The sequence below is a fragment of the Strongylocentrotus purpuratus genome, unplaced genomic scaffold (assembly GCF_000002235.5).
Source record: "Strongylocentrotus purpuratus isolate Spur 01 unplaced genomic scaffold, Spur_5.0 spur5_scaffold_9, whole genome shotgun sequence".
NCBI classification, from domain to species: Eukaryota; Metazoa; Echinodermata; class Echinoidea; order Camarodonta; family Strongylocentrotidae; genus Strongylocentrotus; species Strongylocentrotus purpuratus.
This window is the reverse complement of record NW_022145615.1, coordinates 7,671,268-7,689,465: the sequence shown is the minus strand read 5'-3', so window position 1 is coordinate 7,689,465 and position 18,198 is coordinate 7,671,268. Positions and strand designations below refer to the sequence as shown.

Genomic DNA, 18,198 nt, shown 5'->3' with positions numbered 1-18,198 from the left:
CCTTTCCATCAAATTCAGCTCTGCCCAATTTCCTGCCTGTCAAAAGCGTTCACCAAATTGAAACTGGTAACCCCTTTTTGCGATATTAAACAGACACATAAGATCTATGTCCTTACAAGGAGAACAATATTTCACGAATTTTATAGATAAAAATCAGTGAAAAGATAGCTTAGCAACAACAAAATACTAGCTGAAAAGCGAGACTACGAAGTTACACTTGAATGGGTAAAGCTCGAACAGAAAACCTACGCGAAACGAAATCGGATCGGAGGCAGGCGTAACGCATTGGAGTGGTGTTATTCGTATCGGCGGAACCGCGCTCTGAGATTCTTTTCCCCGTACTTTTGGATGCTTTTTCCAGAGAGGCGACATTAGAACGCTGATAAATCGCATGAAAACGACACTCATGTGATATTGTGACGGCTTTATTGAGAGCAAAGAGACTCGAAAAGTGGATAGATTTTGCGACTTTTCATTTTGGGGGAAGTGGTGAGATCTGGACTCGGGAGGGGTGAAGTAGAACAGATTGGATACCAGTTTTGTGGGATCTTTTGGTGAGCGAGAGGGGGGCAAAAATGGCCGAAAGGCGGAGAAGGAGAGGCGAGGAGGCTCCATCACGAATACCAGGACTGGTCCAGGTTCTGGTCGTCATCTGGCTTGGGTCTTTGGCTTGCGATGCAGCAAACGTGGGAATAAGTAAGTACACCCAAAATGTTATTTATTTTATTTCGAAAATTTAATATGCAATAATGTCGTACGATTGACAGCACGATCGTGCGCGATCGTGCGCGGTCGTCCGGAGTGATTGCATGGGGGGGGGGGGGGGGGGGGGTATAGTTGATGACGTCACATGACCAATTAGTCATCCACTTTGATGCGTTAGTTTCCGAGAAGGTACATCATTATGCCTTAATTAAAATAATATTTTCTACAACCATTAGCCAAGTCAATTATTAATTTTTCATTTTGATGTTTCGTTATCCAAATATTGAGCGCACATTAAAAAAAGGGCGGGATCAGCTCTATACACAACTCTATATCATTTTGGCTTACTTAGCTTTAGGCTATAAACAAGTATGTCTTCCATAATCTTTTTTGGCTGTAAGAACTAATGGAAGAGGAGAAGAGAAGGCACAGTCGAAACATTGGCAAATGCACTTTTCGTAAGGTGGAGTAAATACGTATCCAGGAGTTTCGCTTTGGAATCGGAGATCCCATGATATGAATGGCCGGCGCCACCGAACCTGACTCGAAAGCCGAGCGAAGAAATCATCTTCAATAACCTCCGATCAGTATGACAAAGATCGTGTACTTTCTGGACATTTTTGGCGGTTGAGTACCTAATAGTAGGATGGGTCGACAATAATGTCAATGAACGTAGTGGAAGTAGGATGAAAAGTGGCCTTTGTTATTTGGTCTGACGTCGCTGATACGAATGTGCGCTAAGAAGTCAAGGATTATGACTACCCATTCTCTTGCGATTAGGACATTTGGTTGTGTAGGGTTTGGATTAGTTCTTACAATGCAACCGAATAAAGGTACACGTAGGTTTTGTTCTGTTTTTGTTGTTGTTGTTTTTTTTCGGGGGGGGGGGTCAAAAGTTTCTTCAAGTGCGTGTTCTTATTATGGAAATATCTACATATCATACAGAGAGAATGTACACTACGACAAGTAGCTGAATTACAATTGCAGCGAAACACAATTAAATCGGAAACGATTATTTCACACAGTTTTGTCGGAACATGAACCAAAGGATATCGAAAAACAAACCTGAATGCTCCTTTGGAGAAGTAACACGAAACACTTCCTTCCCCAGTCACTTCACAGGGGATCACCTTTCAAAACTTCACTAAACTGCTAAAAGTCAAAAGAGCCATTGATATGCTCTTAAAGTTCAAAACCATCAGATGACAAATGAACATTTGTTAGCAATGCGTCAGAAACTCTCTTTTCGACTGTCACGTTTTAAACCTCACGGGTACCATTTGGGCTCAGCTATGATACTCCAGAAAACTTCGAATCTGCTGGGGAAACGTATATAATCTGGCAGGTCAAAAACACGCAGAGTTATTGCTCAAAAATATCTGGTAGTATAAAACTTGAGAAAAAAGAGAGTGTAGAGTACATGAACCATTATAAAGAGAAAGAGAACAAATAAAAACTTATTTAAAGATAACAGGAATAATGGAGCACGTAAAGCAAGGAGCGGCGGAAAGAGAAAGTGAAGCAAAGAGAGAGAGAGAGAGAGAGAGAGAGTCCCCTATGATATTGCAGGAGACACTTTGTTTTGTTTTGGGTAATTTTGATGATTATTAATTCGCCTTCATACCACTCATCCCTATATAAATGACGCATAATTATGTTTTTCATATAATTCCAGAGATGATTAATTTGTTTCAAGCTATGAAATGCAGTGATATATATATATATATATCTTTTTCTCCGAACAGACGTTTGATCTCAGAGCTGTTGTTGTTTATTAGAAATCCCTTATCATTTTGTAACTGAACATGGGAAAGTAGCGGCCTGTCAAGACCTGACAATTTATTGTGCAAAATCTTGCTGGACGTTGACATACAACTCAAAATTATGTTTTATTTCCAGTGTAATGGTCTATGAATCACAATAGCTGATGACATCTGAAAACACCTTCCATTATGTCCTTGGAAATATGAAGGTCAACGATATTCAGGTCTAATTGATTTCATACTTGTACGTATCATTTGGCACCAATTCAAAAGGAGAATTAAATAACGTGAAGGTGTTTTTTAAAGGTACTATGTCCCATTTGCAGGCCAAAAAAATGAAAAAGTTAAATTCCAACTGCATTTGAAAGATAATACTAATTTAGAACTTCCCTAAAAAAGGTGGGGCTTGAAAATGTCTTCAAGTGGGAAAATAAAGACTATTAGTTGTCAAATCGACTTTAGGGCTATAGAGCCCAAAAGTAATAGTCTTGATTTTCAGACTATTGTACCGAATGGTCATACGTTTTATGCTGCGCAAAGATTCAATCAGTTTAATCTTGGCCATCACAAGAAGTGGGTTATTGATGTAGACAAATGCTCATGTACCCTTTACAACTCTTTTCATGTATGTTATTACCAAAGAAGAAAAAAAAGCCGTCAGTCACTCAATAGTGTCTGACAGTGAAGTCTAGCAAGTAAACAGGTTTCCTTGCATAATTTGAATATGAGGACACTGCTAAAGTTTAAATTTCACAGATAGGACATACATGACATATTCATAATTCCTGCAAAGTTCTACAGCATTTGAGGTTGGCTGCAAAAGGGACATAGTACCTTTAAGGGTGTCTTTTTCAAGGTTTCAAACTGAAAAGTTAACCATGGTAAGGATGACGATGGTGACGGTTGTGATCCTGATGATGCTGGTGATGGGAAGTAGAGAATAGGAGGGGAAAGAGGACGAGTAAGAGAGGATGAAAAGGAGGAGGAGGAAGAGGAGGAGAAGTAGTAAGTAGTAGGAAGAGGGGACCAGTATGATTTTGCAGAAACACTAAAAACGTTGACAATATATGTTTTATGTCCAGCGTAGTGGTCGATAAATCAAAGGTGATAACATCTGAAAAACACCTTCATTATACTCTTGGATATGATGAAGGTCAACGATATCTTCGAGTCATATTTCTTTACTCACATAATTTGCCACCAGTTACAAAAAACAAAAAACTACATGACGCAAAGTGTATTGGGTCAAGTGCACTTTCCAAAGTTCAATTTCGATATATCAGAATTGATGGTGGTGATGACAACAATCATGATCGTGATAATGGCCTATGATGTTTATTATAATGATGATGATGATGACGGTGATGATGATTAATTGATTATGATGACAATGATTAAAGATGTCGAAAATGTTATTAATGAAAATCATGCTACATGGTATGGTCACAATGGAAACTTAAGCTTTATTGCACACTTTAAACATGTAACATCAAAAGAGTTTAAAGCTAAATGAGCGTTAATCAATTAGCTTATTGTAATGTGATCTCTGATAAATACAATAACCCGCTGGAATTTCCTTTTGACATTTTTCTAAAGTTGTCGTCCCGCGTGCTGTGCGTGTCTTCAGCAAATTTAACCGGGGATGGCATTCAACTTCAAAACAATAGGGAAGGAAACCCAACAAAAAACTTGCTAGACTAAAACCGATTGTCTCTTTTTTTTTTAATGGGTGACGTACTCGATCTTTGGAGGGGGTACCAAGAGGTGCAAGTTTGCACCCACTTGAGTGAAGAATGGGCGGCTTTTGTTCGACTGGGTCAAAATTGGGGTAATGGCTACGCCTGATAAATTTTACCGCAAACAACAACCGGCAATGAACTTGTGTCCACCCCGCACTCATCCATTGTCACTCTCATCTTATTTATTTTATTTATTTATCATATCATCATTTCAAAGGAGAAGTACAGAAAGAGAGAGATATATTGAGAGAGAGAGAGAGAGAGAGAGAGAGAGAGAGAGAGAGAGAGAGAGAGAGAGTGTGTGGGAAGGAGAAAGAGTGGCAGAGAAGAATAGATAGACAGATAGATAGATAGATCGATCGATATATAGATAGATAGATAGAGAGATAGATATAGATATCTATAAACAGAGAGAATACATAGATAAAGGGACAGAGACAGACAAACAGGTAGAGCACGGAGGGTGGGGAGGGATGGAGAGAGAGAGAGAGAGAGAGAGGGGGGGTAGGAATAAACATTTTGTAAGTTCAATGGCATGGCAGAATGAGATCAGATCAGAATTTAGAAAACAAACATCAGACAATGCCACATACATATATATCAATACTTTTGTTTACTTCGATATTTCGATGTAAAGCTATTCATGAATTCTGTTTTGGCAATGTATTATTAACCGCATGAGACGATTGAAAGATAGATATACCTATAGTTCGTTATTTTGATTGATTAGACAGGGTGATTGTATGTAGTGTATTGTGTAGAATATGCTCATGCATATGCCATACTGCATTAGTAGTCTTGCATATTAATTGAAAACATTTCTTTCATTTTCTGCTGAAACATAACGTCACTGACCTTGTTCGAAAAATAAGGAAACAGCCGGTGCTGCTGTTGATGTTGCTGCTGGTGTTGTCAAGATTCGCAGAAACCCACAAATGAACAAAAGTATTGTAGCAGCAGCAGTAGTAGTATAGTAGATTTTTTTATGTTATCATTATCATCATTGTCGCCAAAATGAAGGGAAATTATAAAAATACTATGAAACTGTGTTAGATCGATCTGCAAGAATATAAGCTTACTATTGTAGCGTTTAACTCAATTCCATTTGGTAGGCCGTTATCCTCTTTCATTCACAGCACCATATTATTATTCTTAAGTCAAATATATCGGCTACCACCTAAAGCTTCTTATAAACCGAGGGTCGTACAATTTGTTTTTCTCTTTGAAACGAAATATTTCAAAAATACTGAAACTTGATATCATGCCACACACAATCATTACTAGAAAAATAAAGTGCTTGGCCCAAAAACTTCAAGTCAAATGTCAGTTTTCATTCTGTTGTGATAAATTTAATCAAAACGACCTCTTTTTTCCTTATATGACCTTGTGACGTCACCTCTTCAGAGCTACCATAGTTTTCAAATGCGGGTTTCCTTTACTGACCTCAATTGAATTTCTATTGACCTCATGCGATTGAATGTATTTGGTTTGGTCTTTTCTCTCTGCGCAAAATTGTATCAATTTTCGTTTACAATTGGAAATGGTATGCCGAGATACGATCATGAAATGAATTAAGACACACCTTTCTTTTAAAGATAATGTAGAGTTGTAGACTGCGAGTATCCAATCTTTATTACAATGTGGAATCTCAAATTGCTGTCATGTTTCCTACTAGAAAATATACTAGAAAATCTTATCAGTTTAAAAGCCTTGTAATGAGTCTTTTTGGTTACATTCTGTGAAGATCCATTTAAAATAATATCTGCAATATAATAGGGTAACTCGTGAAATTCAACAATTTATTGTTTAGGGTTCATGATTGTGGCTCCAATTATGATTTTATTTTCTTACATGACAGTCTTCCAGAAGTTGAGCAGATTTCATCATCCCTTTTTACTTCTTACTCTATTTCCCATTAATTTTGTTATTAGGTATTTATCAAATTAATTAGTTTTTCTTAAGTAGATATAGCTTTGCATATTCAGAGTAAGTTTGGTTATTTTTTATTGGTTAGAATTTTTTAAAAATATTTTGATACAGTCGTTATCATCAGAAATCATGTAACTTTTCAATAGTTTCTCAATATTACAAACCCTATTTGAGATCTATATGTAAAATAACTTGGACACGTTTTTTGAAGGTCTATTTGTTTAAAGTAGGTGCATTTAATAAATGGAGGAATTTTAGAGGAAAGAAAATAGAATTTATATTACATGTACTCAAAGATATCAAATGACCCGAAAAATGAAGGAAATCAAGCGAAATCATTTACTTCATTGCTAAAATTGCTAAGTTTTGTATCTTGAACTTCTGAATACAATGACGATAAATCACAAAGAAAATGCATGTGTTCGCGACATGTTCCGTTGCGAGCAATAATTCACCAGAGCTGATGATTGACGTATATTAAACGAGAGGTTAACTCAAGTTTAAAGAAGTTCAAAGAAGAAAAAGCAGGAAAATCTACGAAATAGGAGAAGAACACAACATTATTGGAGTAGCCTGAATTGTGTTAACGCTTTCGGCAGGATAGACCCCCAAATGTGAATATTTTTGCTCGGAAAACATGCCAGATCCATGATTTTCAACTGGGTTAAATGTACCCTGGTATTTCCAGCCCGAAGGACAGATAAATTTATTTTATTTCTTCAGCAGATATCTGTCCAATATGATGACATGATGAATAATATTTATTTGAAAATAGGCTTTGTTTCTAGGCCTAGAAGCATACACATGCCAATAAAACATGGACAAAATATGGTAAACATGATTTTGTGTCGTCCTAGTAAATTTTTTAACAAGATTGAAAGAGATTGCAGTACTAATGATTGGCGGATTAAAAAAATGAAACAACAAACAACGGTATCAACAACAAAATTAAATTTGTATTAAGTATTAGGTTTATCTGCGCGTAATATGACAGTGGAAGAATAGTTTATGTATAAAGACTGCAAAACACTAACGTCGACAACAACAAACCATGACAATTCAAGAAATGATGTTCACTTTGGTCGCTGATTATATTGCCCTCATGAAGTTTAAATTTACTCAAGCTAAGGAATGGAAGGATCTAATTTGGGTTAATGGTTGCACATTAAGAACATATAGTTAAAAAGAAAAGGAACTCTGTGGTGATATATTTCAAAAGAAATAACTTTAAGCAAAAGGCCCCTTTCGTATGGTTCGATTCTTGTTTTGAAGTCTTACGAGTCAGCCGTCTGTAAATATCTCGTCTGTTAGCCGCTCTTCCATCATTTGTTATATATGGTACGTGTAGATTTGGCCGAAACTTCACCCGATTACCCCACGGCTAACCCTAATGCATCAGTAGTCATGAACGTTGAATTGCAACATGTATACAAAAAGCATTTCTCTCCCTGTCTGAAATCGTTTGATTTTTGCTACTAGATAAACAATGTAGGATGTCAAAAGGTCGGTTTACCATGCAAATAGTTCGGTTCCTAAGTAATAAAAATCAACATTAAAAATAAACGATTGAAAGGCCACAAAAAAGCAGATTCGTATATTCGGTATTGCCTTTTTTGTTATCTTATTTCCAGTCTTCCGATATTTTTTTAATATTTTTTGTTACTATTCTCTGGGTTTCTCTCTCTCTCTCTCTCTCTCTCTCTCTCTCTCTCTCTCTCTCTCTCTCTCTCTCTTTCTCTCTCATTCTCTCATTCTCCTCCCTCCTCTCTACGAACACATAATACAGTATTACGACATTTTAATGTCTAAATTTGTATGATAAACGATATAAGTCTTTTAAATATCGATGGTTTAGAAATTAGAGTTTACATGAGAAACTGTATTAATCCATCGTCTAGTTGCGGCAATAAAGTCGTCGCCACGGGCAGCTACTATTAGTATTACAGCTCTGACTGACCTCCCAAAAGTACGCTCTCTTGATTGGCTAATGCGCTCGATCACGTGACATACGATATCCTTCACAATCTCAAACATAAAACAGCGTTGCAATGTGTCGTATGGTTGTTACACGCCTGTTTGCTTTACTTATGTTCAGTACGGATTAATTTATTTTCTCAACGGATCCGGAAATTCGGATAGGCTCATTCTTCGGACTGTTACGAATTCTTTAAACTTCTATAGGGGAATATTAAAATAGATATTAAAAGAGCCTTCTATATACTGTAGTGACGCTTTACACACTATTTACCTTGTCAGATATAATATAGATAGGCTAAGATTAATAGGAATAGATTTGAAATGTAGATGTCGATTTCATTGCAATCTAACTACGTTAATGTTTGTCTTAATTGCTTTAAGAGTTTATAAATATAAACCATTCATTCGTATGATATAACAATTTTACATGTACCATCACGCTTTCCAGTTATTCCAAACTAGTATTATTATTATATTATTCCAAACTGATGATAATTTCTTGAATTCAGTTCTTTGTCGTTCACTATACTCGCAATGAAATGCTACATTTAACCGTCATCACAATGTACAAAGGGCTACACTACTTTTCTTGACTTTCTGTTGGTATCCATAAAAATGGGGAGTCTGACATAGTATATCATATCGGGTATATCCCACTCTCCCTCTCTCTCTCTCTCCTATCCCTCCCCTCTCTATCTCTCTATAGCAGTTCAGTCGTCGCTATCATTCGATCCAAATGTTCCTTTGCATTGTTATGAACAACACGATTGCAACGACTTTCGAAAACTCATTTGAAGCGAATTTCAAGAGCATGCACTGTTCATCACCCTTAAACAATGACGTATTACATCATCCAAACATGGTTTCTAGAGAATACAATCAGGTATTGAAGTTGCCCTTGAGTTGATTTTTCGTGTTGAAGATATTTGGCTCAATGAAATTATGGCATTGATATTAACTACGATAATAACACTCTTTCTACTTCATTTTTAATTTCTTTTTCTCAAAGGTGCTATGTTCGGACCGGATACCGGTTACGGCAACAAGTACCGGACCGTGATCAACGACGGCGTTCTTTACGTGAATCGAAACCAGACATTCCTGGGTGGTATCCACACACTGGAGTTCGTCGACCACGACAATATCATACCCAGCAACTCAACATACCTGGGGTTACAGGATGGTAGGTCTCATGGGCACCGACAGATTCCTTTAGGGGGTGAGGTGGGGCGGGGGGGGGGGCGTCGTGCGGGGGTGGGAGACCGGTCTGTACCCCCCTTTTAAAATCCAATCATGCTTAGGCCTATACTATTGAGTAGGCTAGGCAATACTGTATGTATTCCTGATCCATTTTCAGTGATTACTTTGTATCCCGCTATTTCGGTATATATATACATATATATATATATATATATATATATATATATATATATATATATATATGTTTGTGTGTTTGCGTGTGTGTTGTATTTTCTTTTGTATTGAAAATAATCAAAAATTGTGGATTCCATTTCAATAAATGAAATTAAATTGAAGTTGAATAAATTTACACGAAGACAACATTATGCCGCCAATTTGTATTTTTGCACCCCCAACCTATACTATGTATTACTATATGTCTCCATTCGTGAGTCATTGTCTCTGAATAATCACTGCCAGTTTTATTTATCAGAAATTGGACTTTCAGTGTAATAATGTTATCGGTCAATCTTCCAACTTATTAGGCTACAAACATTTATATGAACCTCGATTTCTATCTTTCCCTTGTGTAGTCTGTCAGCACATCGCGACGGAGCAGATCTCGGCCCTGATCCTGCCGGCTGACCGATGTCCAGACCACGACGACATCGCCGGCGTGGTCAGCCACGGTTCCAACCCGGTCTTCTCCATCGACCAGGGTAACTACGGGTCCGGGTCCAAAGCCTTCAAGCTCTACCCGACCCCCGAAGACATGACCGAGTTCTACATCGATGTTATGTCCTATTTCGCGTGGAGGAGTTTCATTATGTTGTACGACGATGAAAGCGGTAAGAATTCAGTTTATCATTTTTTTTGTTAAAGAAAATGCATTTGTTTCAGCGATGTTAGAAGGAGAGTTCCAGGCGAGCGATTTTTTTTTTTTTTTTTTTTTTTTGGGGGGGGGGGGGGGTGAGATGAGAGTGTAGAGAGAAAGAGAGAGAAAAGAAAGAGAGGGGGTGAGAGAGAGAGAGAGGAAAAAAAGGTGAAAGAGAGGGGAACAGAACAGAGAGAGAGAGAGAGAGAGTGAGAGAGAGTAAGAAAGAGTGGGTGAAAAAGTCAGAAGAAGAGAGGAGTGGGCGGAGAGAGTGGGTAAATAAGAAAGAGAGAGAGAGATACAGAGAGAGAAGGGGAAAAACTAGAAACCGACCCCTCCCCCTCCCCCCCCCCCCCCCCCCCACCTTGAGATTTACTTTCAGTTTTCAACAACAAAGCTTTTAGTTTGGCTAGATCGACCATTCATGGTACATGTAGATCTAGTACAGAGCGGAGGCCTTCAAGTTGAGCACTACACCTATCCCGTATGAGTACATGGTAGCAGATTGTAAAACTAAATCAATGTACATACCTTAAATTTATCCCCTGGTCCCCTCTACTCCATCTAGCCTTCGCCAACACGGAAGGCTTGCTCGAGTACGCGTCATCGCAGGAGTGGAACGTGACCAGCGTGGTCCTGGACGAGGACGACTTCGAGAACAACGTCCCCACGATCGAAGGCGAGAAGACGAAAAACATCTTCATCATCTGTACATCGGAGATCGTTCTGCGGACCACTATTAACCGGGTAAGATTCGCAGCAAACCCACAAATGGGCACAAGCATTATTTGAGTCGACTTTAATACAAGTTTTTATCCTTAATAAGTTTTCGGTTCATTTTATATATTTTGAAGCTGGCATATCCAGCTTTCTTACAGACTTACACCAAATGGTATTCACATAATTGCGACGAAATCGAATTTTTCCTTTTGGCATTACAGTTGAATTAGGTTACTGATATATGATTATTTTGCAAACGAGTATTCGTTTGTGCCACGTCTATTATTGCTGAGTTATATCTTTCTGAATGTACTATGGGCTACCCTGACAAAAGATTAAAAAAACAATAAATAAATAGACGTTATATAGTTTGAATCAAATGAGGTGTGATGAGCACTGAAAAAAGGGCCCATTGATTCATAATGATAGGTTTCATGACGGGTCGAGTTAAAGGTAACTCAAGATTGACTTTTTACATAAAACTCTAAACCTCGAAGTCCATATCTTAATTTTCGCCTGTCTTTTGTTTGTGAAGTTCATTAATTCCGGATTCATATTCTCTTGCAGGCCATCGATCTTGGCATCATGGGACCCAAGTATACGTGGATGATCGGAAACTTGGTAAGTAGAAAACGAGACAAGGGGGTGTTTCACAAAGATCCCAAGTTGAACTTATCTCTTAGTTGGACTTAGCAATTATGGAAAGCCGTTAGTATGTATGAAAAAATATGTTTTAAGTTATTTAAAAGGCATAAAATGTTGATTCAAATCATTCATATGTTCTATTATCAAGGAGATTTCATGTTCTTGATGTGGAATTTATAAAAAGCTTAAAATACTTGAATTTTCGCTTTTGAATATATTTTATTTTATGGCTACAAATGGCTCTCCATCTCATTTAAGTCCAACTTAGAGTTAAGTTTGACTAAGGATCTTTGTGAAACACCCCAAGGTAATATATTTTCTTCCCAATACCCCAGAGAGATCAAAAGTTGAAAATGACATTGTGGACATGAAACCTAATAACATGAATAACACAAATGTTTATGACTGAACTTCTTAGTTCACGTACGAAAATGACCGGGATGAACTTGCTGATGCAATAGAGTACCGTCATAATTTATTCGTTCTTTTTTTGTTCTAAACCACAGAGCCTGCGAATGAGGTTCAAACAATAGGCTAGAGCAGGGCAAAATCAATGTTTGGGGCTGATGTGATCACCACATCATTTTTTAGCGCAACAATTGTTTGGAACCAGCAACCTTGATAATTTCACACTTTGGTACTTTATAGTTCTGAAAAATAATTATATAATAAGATATGTACTGACAGCTTTTAAAAATTCAGACGCTGCTTTATGATTGTAGAAGTTGGTGTAAAAAGACTGAAAAACTGAATGGTGTAGGCATGTGCGTCATTTTTACATGGCCCTGCTATTTAGTACGACAAAAGGACAACAAGTTGAGTGTGTACATGAAAGAGTCAAATTTGGCATCAAAACTCAAAATCCTCTCCTCTCGATTGCAGGATTTAGCCATGGACCGGACATTCATGGAGACCCTTGAAGACACCAACGCCTACATCACCCGCTTCAACATGAACTACACCCGGGACTGGCAGTACGCCCTTCCGACCACCGGCTCCTCGCAATTCACGGAATGGACGTTCCGTGAGCGAAATGCCTACGACGCCGCCATCGCCATCGGCCACGCCCTGAGGAAGTATCGATTGAAGAGGGAAGCCGACGGGGTTGTCGGTAGCTCGGTCTTGCCCGGAGATACCCCCATGCCGGCGTGTCCGTCGTCACCGTCCATCGTCGCCACCAACGTGCTCACCAGTTACCTCCAGAATGTAAGTGCTATTAGACTTAATTTAGTTTTATAGAATCTTTAAGGCCCCACTGCACTACTTAAAGCTACTTGCGCCCTCTATATAGAAAACAATGCCTTATCGGTGGCCAATAGTCTACCATGATTCTCTTTTTCTTATGTTATTCGAGAGCTGAGTTGATGAGAAAGCCACCTGCCAGTGACCTTCTCGGGTGGTCTTATCCCTGGGCTTTAAAGCATTCTCCTTCAATCTTTTCTTTTTTCATAACACTTTTGTCTATCAGTTTTTCACGACTTCAAATATCCAAGAAATTAAGCCCAGAGGATTCCTTTCGGGTTTTACATAGGTTTACATGGTGAACCCGAACCATAAACATCATAAAAACTATCGTATTTTTAAATTTTGTTGGAAAACTAATGCTTTTTAATACGTGAGGTATGCAAATAAAACTCCCAAATTGATATCATTTGATTGACCTTAATAATTGCATTCTAATCTCGTTTATATTAATTAATTTCTCCAACTTTCTTGTGCACTTTATTAATGATATTCTTTTTCAACATTCTCTAACTCGGCAACAGAACCTGATGATGATTAATGACGTCATAAATATAAACATATTGAACAGCTTATGAAAGAAATGAAGGCAACATTTACTCTAATGCATTTAAGAAGATATATATTAACTGTTTGACACTGGAACTAACAAAGCGTGCAAAGTACGACAGCATAAATTGATGACACATTCATTTCTTACTTCTCAATATCAACAGATAAGTTTTGAAGGTATAACGGGAAATGTAGCTTTCAACGACATCGGAGACCGCATCAATTACACCATTACCATCTACAGTGGACAGGGAGAATCAGTTCATCAGATCGTAAGTTTTCAGTTACCATGACAACTGTCAAAATGTAACATTTCGGAGATTATACCAGATGCATATACCAGATATAAATGATCAATGATAATTGTATGATGGGTATATATATATATATAGTAGATCACGATGCGCCTTAAATAGTTGCCTTATTCAAACTTCTCATCATACTTCAATTCCAATCAGTCAGTATCGTGTAATTATGTTTGAAGCTGTATTAGATTACCAATATTATTTGCCAGAATTATGAGGATTGTATACCTCGTATTAATGACTTAATTTGCACCTCTTTCCGTTCTTGATATGGTGGGTATTTTTTGTTTTGACAAGCTGAGCAAAATCTGTTTAAAAATAATCCTGCTTTTATTGACCCCCTCCCATTTTTTGATTATTTCAGCGAGGTATCTGGACCCAGAACGTTGAGCATTGGGAAAATACTTGGAACAGAAAATGGGAAAGCGAAGGTAAACTCAACGTTACGAACTACAACTATGGAAACGACAGACGTATCAAGATCGTTACTATTGAGGTGAGTTTATTACTTATCCATTCGATTCCCAAAATACAAATGATGCATTGAAAATATACGAATAACTCAATGAAAGGTAATCGCCAAGGAAAAATGTTAATTTATTTTCTTTTTCTGACACCGAATATTTCATGTGATCATGCATTCTAACAGATGTATTTGATGGGCTTGTAATTGAATGTTAGATAGTGATACAATGAATTGAAGCCTTATTGTAGTCCATTTTAAATGTACTGTGCATGTCTCAATGATTTCAATTTCAAGTTTTTTAGTACATGTACAAAATGCACAAATATATTCCATTGTAATGTGATTTGTAAATAGGTTTACAAACGAAGATAACAAGTCGTGGTTTAAGGGTGCACTATATGACGAATGCGGTCTCGACAAGACAGCCCCCTTTTGGTCAAATGAAAGTATTGAAATGGGGGGGGGGGGACGATGTGAAAGACTCTTTCTCATATTTTCTGATTTCTACTCCTTCTTTTTTTTTCAAAGTCGGAACCGTTTCTCTTCAAGCGAGAAAACTACTTGGAGCTCCGTCGTGAGCAGAACAGCATCTTGAACGGCCGGCGCAAGAGACAGATCCAGACGGGTCCCTACACCGGTAACGACCGTTACGATGGCTACATGATGGACCTTCTGAGCAGGATCAAGGCGTACATGCGAGGCATCGACTTCGAGTACGAGGTTGAGCTCGTGCCCGACGGCAAGTACGGCCACAAGAGCAAGTACAGCAAGAAATGGGACGGCATGATTGGAGAGGTGCTGCGAAAGGTGAGCTATCAGAGTTGCTCTTTTACCTTTCATGGGCAGTGGCGTTACTGGCGTATCCAGCGCAAAGCTAGCGTATGCCCATCCTTTCCCTTCCTTTGATGAACAAGTCATGTTGTAACATGATAAGGCGCAAAGTTTGCTTCAAATCAAAGAAAATGGTTCGAAATAATTATTTTAATAAGGGAGGGGGGAGTCGAAAGAGGCATGTCCTCGCCCCCGAAAACTCTGGATTGACTATAAAACATGCCAAGGGCAGAACTTGAACATTTCACATCATATAGTTAATTTCGTGATGCCCAATTGAAATGTAAAGATTTTAAATGTTATATCCAGTTGTGGTAGACCATAAAACTTTGCCTCCAATTGTTTTCTTCTTGTAACTGGAGCATGGGCCTATCTATACAAATTGCAGGTAGTAGTTGATTTCATCTGCGACAACATTGAAAACAAAAGTAAAAGAAAAAAGAAGAAGTTTTATTCAATACTTAGATTTTAATTTTTATCTTCTTAATGGTTTCATTGCTTCTATCAACTCACAGAAAGCTGACATTGCTGCTGCTCCCATCACCATCACGAAAGAGCGTCTTGCTGACGTCGAATTCACCGATTCTTTCATGAGCGGAGGAATCAAACTTCTCCTCAAGAATCCTTACTACATCGACCACAACCCTTTCCGTCTTCTCCATCCGTTCGGCATCGAAGTCTGGTTCATCAACCTTGGTACCTTCCTCATCGTCGCCGGTATTCTCTGTCTCATCAACTACTTCGACCCGTACGAGTGGAAAGCCGCCGCCGAACGAGGCGAGACCTTCGAGGAGAACGGGCGCACCTTCTCCTGGAAGAACTCGCTTTGGTACTGCACGACCACGCTGTTCCTCCAAGGATATGACCGCGGTCCTCGCTCCAACGCAGGGCATACGCTCACGGCTTTTTGGTGGGTGTTCGTGCTGGTCATGGTGTTCGTCTACCTCTTCAACCTCCCCGGGAAGATCAACACCAACAAGCGACTTGTGTACATCAAGAACGCCGATGACCTGACCAACCAGGCTGATGTAAACATCGGAACGGTGTACGATGGTTCTATCCATTGGTACCTCTTCAAGTCTGGAATCCCCGCCTACAATCGCATCTGGCAAAGGATGTACCATAACCCAGCCAAGGTGTACGTCGAGAACACCACTGTTGGTATTCAGCGAGTCCGAGACAGCAACGGCAAGTATGCTTTCCTTGGGGAATCCGGCGAACTGGAATACGCCGCTAGTCAGCGCCCGTGCGATCTAATCGTGAGCGGTGGGTTCGTCGATCGTAGCACTTACGCAATGGTGGTCGCCAAGGGCTCGCCGCTGGGTGACCACCTGTCATATGCCATAGAGACGCTTAGAGATACAGGTGTCCTTGAAGATCTCCAGAGAGAATGGTGGGGTTTGGACAGGAACTATTATCAACGCTGCAGGAATCTCACCAGGTACGAGCGGATGGGTATGTTCTCTTTCACCGTCAGCGATTTGGAAGGCATCTACTTCTTCCTCTTACTCGGCTTCGCCATCAGCATCCTCGTCTTCGTCCTCGAGCTCATGGTCTGTGGATGCAAGGGGAAGGACGGAAGGACAGGGAACTCGAGCGGTGGTCGTCAGCAGAACGGGAAGCGCACTTTCGGCGGGATTGGATCTAGCAAGTCCGGTGGCAAAAAGGCTGCCTCCTCCGGCGGTGGTGGCGTAGGTTCCGGAGGCGGCGGAGGAAATGATGCAAACTTATGGATTTAACATTCATCTAAACTTCAACAAAACTTTCAATTCAATCTTTATATCGAGATATAATCAGGATAAAGCAGAAACATTCCTTTCTCTGTCACAAAACAGTGCCTCATGTAACAGTTTAGACCTTCTCAGTACTCTCCATCTGTAAATCAAGAACTCATCTGTGCCTTGATCGTCAAAGTCGTGAACGGTATAAAGAGGACAAATTTGTACGCAGAAAAAAAATGGAACTACTAAATTAGGCATTTCATAAGTGTAGACTTGACTAGCTATAAAATTTACATACCCTACAATTTACATAATTATAAAGATGAGACATAAATGATAAATATGTTGTAAAATGAGCATGATTAAAACAGGGTTTGAAGATCCTTTTGCATAGAATGGGGAAAACTTTTTATAGCAAGCATTGTGGGTGGAAAATAGTAACTCTTTACTTCCATGCTAACTAAATCAAAAGATTTCCGTTTGAAATAGTTTCTCGGAAATTGAATGTTTTCAAACAATAATGATTAATAACTACCAATGAAATCACCCTGTTTGTCCATTTATTTCATTGTTTCTTTTGCTTAACATTTGTATGAATGTTATCATTCTATGTGACGAAATGTAGAATTGGAAATACATGCGTGCGTGAATGAATATTGTTATTGATATTGCTCAAAATATGTTGTATATACTTGTTGTATTTGTAATGGCATATGTTAATAATGAAACTATATAGGAACGATATATTATCATTATGATATCGTATTGAAATGAATGTACATTTTGCAATTTTCTGTTAGTCTGTTGTGAACAAAAATAGCTTCTTTTAAAATAAGTATCGTGTTGGGACTTTCCAAAATGTGTTTGATACATCTACCCCAAATATCGTTCAGATGACTTATGTTCGTGTTTGATCGTTTTGTATAAAAATATTGGAAGTATGATGATACTAAAATGTAAAATGTAAAAAGGTGCGAGGGTTTTCTATTTTATAAAATACAAATGTACAAAACATCATTTTTACTGGCAGTTCTTTATCCTTTTGCTTGTGATCGTGATCATGACGACGATGACACGAATGGTGAAGATGATGATAGTGATATTGGTAGTGATGAGGATGAGCATGATGGTGATGATAATGATGATGATGCTAATGATGATGATGATGGTTGTGGTGGTGATGAGGATGAGCATGATGGTGATGATAATGATGATGATGCTAATGATGATGATGATGGTTGTGGTGGTGATGAGGATGAGCATGATGGTGACGATAATGATGATGACGATGATGATGATGACGGTGATGGTGGTAATGATGGTGGTGATGTTGATAATGATTATTATAATGATGGTGATGATAACGGTGATGATGACGATGGCGGTGGTGATGGTGGTGGTGGTGGAGTTGATGCTAAGAAGGAGGAAGGGGATGTTAACTCTAAATTTTATAACGGTAATGATGGTGATGATGAGAATGGTGGTGGTAATCTCTCTCTCTCTCTCTCTCTCTCTCTCACATACACACTGTACACACACTCGCTTTTTCT

General features: G+C 38.6%; 1 protein-coding gene across 1 annotated transcript; it reads left to right on the top strand.

The window, feature by feature from the left end:
• Window positions 1–198: 198 nt before the first annotated feature.
• LOC591955 (glutamate receptor 3) lies at window positions 199–17,665 on the top strand. Its single transcript, XM_030976307.1, has 10 exons — window positions 199–696; window positions 9,123–9,296; window positions 9,886–10,140; window positions 10,735–10,913; window positions 11,454–11,507; window positions 12,414–12,737; window positions 13,490–13,597; window positions 13,995–14,126; window positions 14,625–14,903; window positions 15,443–17,665. The coding sequence occupies exons 1-10, from the start codon at window positions 576–578 to the stop codon at window positions 16,664–16,666; spliced, it is 2,850 nt and encodes a 949-aa protein (XP_030832167.1). The 5' UTR covers window positions 199–575; the 3' UTR covers window positions 16,667–17,665.
• Window positions 17,666–18,198: the final 533 nt, after the last annotated feature.